General features: G+C 48.8%; 1 protein-coding gene across 3 annotated transcripts in view; it reads left to right on the plus strand.

Annotated features, from left to right (window-relative positions):
- Positions 1-548: 548 nt before the first annotated feature.
- Morn3 (MORN repeat containing 3) overlaps positions 549-7,176 on the plus strand; it is a 24,634-nt gene continuing 18,006 nt past the window's right edge. For 2 of the 3 annotated variants that reach the window (XM_008839359.2, XM_008839361.2), the window contains exons 1-2: positions 549-656; positions 4,928-5,101. In XM_008839359.2, the coding sequence (XP_008837581.1) occupies positions 4,957-5,101 (145 nt within the window). In that variant the 5' untranslated portion in view covers positions 549-656; positions 4,928-4,956. The remainder of the gene's footprint in view (positions 657-4,927; positions 5,102-7,176) is intronic. The other variant, XM_008839360.2, reaches the window with a different exon arrangement.

Here is a 7,176-nt window from a genome sequence, read left to right on the forward strand (position 1 = left end):
GTTTTTTTAAACCAAAAATAAAAATGGGAATGAAAAAAAAGGTCACCTAGAACTCGGGGAGATTCCAATTTTAAATTGGGTGGTTCTGAGACCGCTTCCAGGAGGGCTAATATTTGAACAAAGCTCTGAAGGAAAGAAAGGAACGATCCACTCTCTCAAGTGGAGGAAGCGATGGCCTGCAGCTGTCCCAGAAAACTCAAGGCTTGAGGCAGGAAAATGGCATAGCACTTTGCAGGAACATCAAGGAAACAAATGTGTGCAGGGGCAGAGCCTAGACGGAAGCAATAGGGGCACAGGGCAGAGAGGAAAGAGGGGCTAGGCAGTCACTGGGGGCTTGAAGGCTTTAACAGACTTTGTGAGTTTTGTGAGTAGAGAAAGGACTAGCATATTTAATATGTATGCAATGCACCAGCTGCCCCCACCCCCGGCCCCCTCCCCGAAGGGGGCTCGAAGCAGTCCTACAAGACTACGAACTAATGCAAAGTTGGCGTGCCTTTACAATTTCCCTGATACCCGGTCTCAGCAGGAAGGGGCAGGCGCTTCCCTTTTGCTTTGTCACAACTGCTCGTTGCTATAGCGACCTGGCTGGGCAGGACCGCTCGCGACCGGCAGCTGCTGCCTGAAGGCTGTGGCCACTGGTGAGCCAGCGAATGCAGGTAGGTGGGCAGGAGGTGGGCTGGAGCTTGCAGATGATCCCAGGCTATCCGGCCTGCTCCCCCAACGTCTACCATGGTCCTCTTTGTTCTTCAGATTCAAAACAACCTGGGCATGCTTGCAATGTTTTCTCTATCAATTGTTGTTATATAAGCACTCTGCTGTTTCTTAGTCTCTGCACACTGGCCAGTTGTGGGTCTCTGTGTTAATCAACATCTACTGACTGTATGAGGACGCTTCTCTGGTGAGAATTGAGAGACGCATTAATCTATAACAATAAATCAGTAGGTGGTTAGTTACTCCCATAACATTTGTGCCATTGTTGCACCTGTGGGCCTGTCATACCAGGCCAGTTATAGCTCACAGGATTCACAGCTGGGCAAGGTTGATGATTACTTTTCTTTTCTGTTAGCATGTATAGTACCTTCCAGCACTATGAAAGCTATTCAGTACCAGCTTGATTTCTCCTTGTTTGTTCTACAACTCACATATTAATTAGGAACCAAAACAGAAAACAAAGTTGAGTAAGAAAAACTCATCAAAAATGACAGCCTGAACTGGGTGTGGTGGCTCATGCCTTTGATCCCAGCCCTCTGGAGGCAGAGGCAGGTGAACTATTGTGAGTTTGAGCCCAGCCTGATCTACATAGCAAGTTTCAGGCCAGCCAGGGCTACATAATGAGTCCCTGTCTCAAAAAAAAACCAAAACAAGCTGGGCATGGTGGTGCAGGCCTTTAATCCCAGCACTCAGGAGGCAGAGGAGGTGGCTCTCTGTGAGTTCCAGGGCAGCCTGGTCTGAGTTCCAGGCCAGCTGGGGCTGCAGGGAGACTTTGCCTCAAACAAACAAAGTCTTTGGGTAATCTATAAAGTCTACTTTTCAAGTAAATATATCCTTTTTTTTTTTTTTGAGAGAGAGAGAGAGAATCCTTTTATGTAGCTCAGGCTGGTGTGAACTCACCATGTAGCTCAGATCAGCTTCAGATTTACAGCAGTCCTCCTATTGCTGGGATTACAGGTATGAGCCACCACCCCTGGCGAATGTGACAAACTCTAAAAGTGAGTTGATTACAACATAAAAATCAATACTAAAAAAAAAAAAACTATGCAGGAAATACTTAGAAGTGGGAAAGAACATGACATATAAGAATATTACATCTGAAGCCGGGGGTGGTGGTGCATGCCTTTAGTTCCAGCACTTTCGAGGCAGAGGCAGGTGGATCTCTGCATTCAAGGCCAGCCTGGTCTACATAGTGAATTCCAGGCCATCTGGGGCTACAGGGAGATCCTGTATCAAAAAGACCAAAACAAACAAACAAAAAAAAAACAAACGAGTATTACATCTGGTCCCCAGTTATAGATTTTGCTCAGAATCTGTAGCAACTAGTACAGTCTAGGCCCAGTACCCAGTCACACTCCTAGAGGTCCCTGCTGCAGCCAGGGTTTATGAAGAAGACTGTTTTCCAATCCAGAACAAAGAGGAATGCTGGTCCCACTCCAGCTAGGTGAAGATGTATAGAGCCAGAGGAGTTGAAATGCAGAGGGAGGAAAGAACAGGGAAGTAAAAATGAGAATGAGCGCCTCTTTGGTACTTGTTCAATGCCTTTGTTTTTTGCCTTTTTTTTTTTTTTTTTTTTTTTTTTTTTTTTTTTTTGTCTTTTTGAGACAGGGTCTCACTCTGTAGTTCAGGCTGACCTTAAAACTCATTGTGATTCTTCTGCTTCAACTTTCCAAGTGTTGAGATTACAGGTTGTATTACCATTCACAGCATCCCTTGGTTCCTCTTGGCTGAGGACCTAATCTGTGTGTAGGCAGTGGGTGTGGTCTGTGTCATCCCTGCAGAGAATGGAGAGCAGAGCCATGGCATGCCCCAAGACAGTGCTACTGAGGTTGGTTTTAAGGAACATAAGAAAATTGGAATGCAGATTGGCAACACCAGTATTCTGGTAGGAACAAAATCCTTCCATTCCACTGGCCCAGCTCCCCAGACACCTTCTGCCCATCTGAGAATCCAGGAATCCAGATTTCCACACAATGCAGCCGTTGAAAGGTGTGTGCATAACTGACAATGGGTCCAGTACAAGATGTAGGGCCCTTGCCCAGTAGTTCAGTTGCTAGGGTGCTTGCACACTAACACACACACACACACACACACACACACACACACACACACCTCTGATTTTGATATCCAGCATGCTATAAATGGAGCATATGTTAGCATAGACTGTAATCCCAGCACTTAGGAGGTGGAAACATAAGGATCAGAGTTCAAAGTCATACTTAGCTACATAATTTGAGGCCAGCCTGGAATACATGAGACCCTCTCTCAAATGAAAAAGTGTTGGGTAGGGGTGATAAGAATAGCTCATTAGCTAAAGTCACTCACTACCAGGCCTCATAACCTGAGTTCAATCCCTGGGACACACATGGTTGAAGAAGAGAACCAACTCCTAAAGGTTATCCTCTGACCTCCATACATGCCATGGCACACTCACACCCACATCCACCCACGCACACAAAATGTGTAAAAAAAAATTTTTCAAGAGCCAGATGTGGTGGCATATGCCTATAATCCTCACTAGGGAGATAAAGGCAGAAGATCAGAAATTTAAAGCAGGGCCTGAGGATGTAGCCCAGTTGGTAGAATTCTTGCTTAGCATGCATGACGCCCTGTGTTTGATCCCCAGCTCTCCATAAACCAAGCATGGTAGCTCATGTCTGTTAATCCCTTGGGAGATAGAGATAGAAGGATCACAAAGGTCATCCTTGGCTACTTAGCAAGTTCGAGACCAACCTCACTTACATGAGATCCTGGCTCAAAAATAAGTAAATAATGAAGTTCAAAGTCATCCTCAGCTATGTAGTAAGTTTGAATCCAACCTGTGGTGCATGAAACCCAGTCAGAGAGACAGAAGGGAGGGAGGAAGGAAGGAAGGGGAGGAGAGAGGAAGGGAGGGAGGGATCGAGAGAAAGAATCTGTGTGTCTGGGTATGGTAGTATGTGCTGTGGTCCCAGCATTTAGAAGGCAGATGACACAGAAGAGGGGATGCACATTTGAGGCCAGCCTGGTCTATGTATGGAGTTCCAGGCCAGCCAGAGCTACAAAGCAAGAGCCCCCCCCATAAAAAAATAAGCAAAGAACAACAACAAAAGAGTTCAAAGAGTGATCCCTCTGGGGGGCAGGAGCTGTGCAGCCACACAGGTGGCCCATTGTCCAGTTTGTGGCACTTGTGCATGAGGCTGGGATATCATGATCTCCTAGAGCTAGCTTCACCCTGAGGTCATTTGGATTGGCAGTACCTGTGTGTGCTGATGAGGAAAGATTTAATGGGAGTGGGTTTGTGTAGCCCTAGAATCCATGGAATATATAGTATTTGTTGAGGGAGGACAGGGTTCCCCAGGATTTGGACAAGACTATTTTTATCACCCCATGGACAAAAGGACATAAATATCTGCACTGGAGATTCTGGGGGTATAAAGAATACAGATGGGGCTCCCAGATACTTGGAAGAGGCCCTGCTCCCTGCTCCATGTTTCTCTGCAGCTATAAGAAAGCTGACTAGGAGCACTAGGAGGCAGAGGTCAGGGGTAAGATGTGGAAGGATGATCAATATGCTGAGGACTGTCTGAGTTTTAGCACTGAAAAGCTGAGGTCCCAGGAAACCTGTGTCTGGGACAGTTGGTCACCTTGGAGGCCATCTCTTTAATTGCCAGGATCTCCTCAGCTGAAAGATAATACCTGAGTTCATTCCATCCACTAGACAGATGAGGTAAGGCCGAGGGGATGGCAGTCCAGGTACTGGGCCAGGGATATTCATGCAGTTTGTGCAGAAGCAAGCCTTCTGCCTGACACCCCAACTCCTATGGAGTAGGAAGCAGCACTTGCCACCACCTGCCCTACCCACTTTCCCACAAGGAGAAAAATGTGTTCCTTGTCTACCAGAACCCCGGTCCTTCTAATCACTAAGTACATGACCATCATCCCTCCCAGGGGCAGTGTCTCCCTGATGTCATCACAAACCCTGAGTTACTGCTGGTTTCCCTGGGTTCCCAAGAGATTATGCTATCACATGTCCCACAGAAGGCAAGGGAGGGGACAGTCCAGGGTCAGCCCAGCACCAACAGATCCCCACTGAGGGCTGCTCACCTGCCCTGGGGCCTCAGAACATACATGACTTGCCCCCAGTGGAACTCAGGCAGGTGCCTCCCCTGGAAGTCCCAGGATCCCAGGGTTATACAGGACACACTGAGCCCCTGATGTCCTTACCTCTTGCCAGCACCCTCCAAGCCCTCAGAAGCAGCCAACATGCCAGTCACCAAGTGTCCGAGAAAGTCAGAGCCCCTGTGGAAGTGGTGGGATTGGAAAGCCCAGAAGAATGGCCTGAGGCACCAAGTGTATGCTGTGAACGGAGACCACTATGTGGGTGAGTGGAAGGACAACCTGAAACATGGTGAGCAGGGGACCCTGGGGAGCCATAGACAATATGGGTCAGAGTTGGTGGGTGATGGGACAAAAAAATGTACAAAGCTCAGTAGAAACAGAAGTGGTGTCCCAAGGCTCCCAGGGGGGTGAGTGTTGGCCAGGACCAGCAGGGGGCTTTCCCATGCTGTGGCTCTGGAGCCCACCGCAGCCCTAACTTCAGCTGAGCAAGGGTCTAGTGACCAGCAGGGGACAAAGGAGTCTTCAGAAGCCTGTGGGGATGGAGCTGGGTCTCTGCCCTCTGAGAGGCTGGTTAAGCCTGAGGTTGGCAGGAAGAAGGGTCAACCTCCTAAGAAAGTGGCTTGTAGTCAGGACTCTGGCTTCAGATTCAGCCCTGATGCTCTGCAGATAGATAGAGCACTGTGTCTGGGTCTCAACACCACCCTGACACCCCCCCACACACCCCTGCCACCCCACTCCCCGAAATCCTAATGAGGGTAAAAAGGTTTAATTTTTTAAATGTGGCAGAGCCTCTCACTCCAAAGTCCATGCCTTCCTGGGTTATTTGCACCAGAATCTGTAAACCTGTGCTATTAGAATCCCAGTTCCACCAGCCACCACCTTGCGGTAGTCATTACAATACTGTGAATCTCAGTTTCCCCACCTGTTAAATGGAAATATCTATTTAAAAAGATAAGAGCTGGGGGCGGGGCTGTCCAGTGAGATGGCTCAGAGGGTAAAAGGTACTTGCTGCCAAGCCTGACGATCTGAGTTCAGTCCCTGGAACCCACATGGTAGAAGAAAAGAACTGACTCCAAGTTGTCCTCTGACCACCACATGCATGCTATGGCATACATGCGGGCAACATACACACACACACACACACACACACACACTAAATCAATATAAATAAATAAATGTACTTTTTTGTGTCTTTTTTGAGACAGGGTCTCCTTGTAGCCCCAGCAGTCCTAGAACTCACTATGTAGACCAGGCCGGCCTTGAACTCACAGAGATCCACCTGCCTCTACCTCCTGAGTGCTGGGATTAAAGGCATGCGCCACCACGCCCAGCGATAAATGTACTTTTTAAAAAGATAAGAGCTGGGGATGGTGAGGCACTCCTTGTAATCCTAGCACTCAAGAGGCTGAGGTAGAAGGATTACCTCAAGTTCCAGGCCAGTCTAGGAAGTTTAGACCCTATCTAAAAATCAATAATAATCAAAATAAATAAAGAGATATCAAACAAGTATACAGCCCAGGGCCTGTACAGAAGGGGGAACTTCTAGAACGTTCTCCAAAAGCTAAGTGTGGGAGGAATCAATATTCAAGTTTCCAAAGTTAGGCATGATAGGTGTGTACCCCTTTAATTTCCAGCATTCAAAGAGGGTGAGGCAAGAGGATCAGGAGTTCAGGGTCATCCTCAGCTACAAAGTGAGTTTAAGGCCAGCCAGGGCTACATGAGACTCAGTCTCAACAAAACACAAAACGGGCTCAGCAGTTAAAAGTACTTGCAGCTCAACAACCCTCAGGCCTCTCTCAGACCATCTGGCCTCTCCCCAGGGTAAGTGGATCACGCCCTCTGCGCCTTGACTCCCCCAGCCTCATTCACCCTCCCATCTCCCCTGCCTAGCCTGGGACCTGTCCCATTCCTTGTCTTGGCGCCCCAGACACCAGGGGAACCTCCACTACTTCCTGATTCTTTGCATCCAAACCAACCCAGTTCTTTCTGGGGATCCCAAGAGCCCTCTGGACTTGGCCCCGCCCTCACCTCCCTCTGCTTCCCTGGGATGCACAACCCACCAGGCTCTCTCCCAGGAGCCCTCAGGGACTGGTCCCACCCTCACCTCCCTCTGCTTCCTTGGGCTGCACAACCCCCAGCCTCTTTCCTGGACTCTGAGGATGACCTTTCCTCTTTCTGATCCTTTGCATCCAGACCAACCCAGCTCCTCAGTGCAGTCCCCAGGAGCCCTTGGGGCCTCTTCCTGCCCCCATATCCCTTTGCATCTCTGGGTGGCACGGCCATCAGCTGCCCTAGACCAGCATCTTTCCTGGGCCCTGCTCCCAGGCCAGTCCAACCCCCAAATTCCTGAGGCCAAAATCTTTC

This window comes from Nannospalax galili, unplaced genomic scaffold (assembly GCF_000622305.1).
Source record: "Nannospalax galili isolate Female #2095 unplaced genomic scaffold, S.galili_v1.0 scaffold218, whole genome shotgun sequence".
Taxonomy (NCBI): domain Eukaryota; kingdom Metazoa; phylum Chordata; class Mammalia; order Rodentia; family Spalacidae; genus Nannospalax; species Nannospalax galili.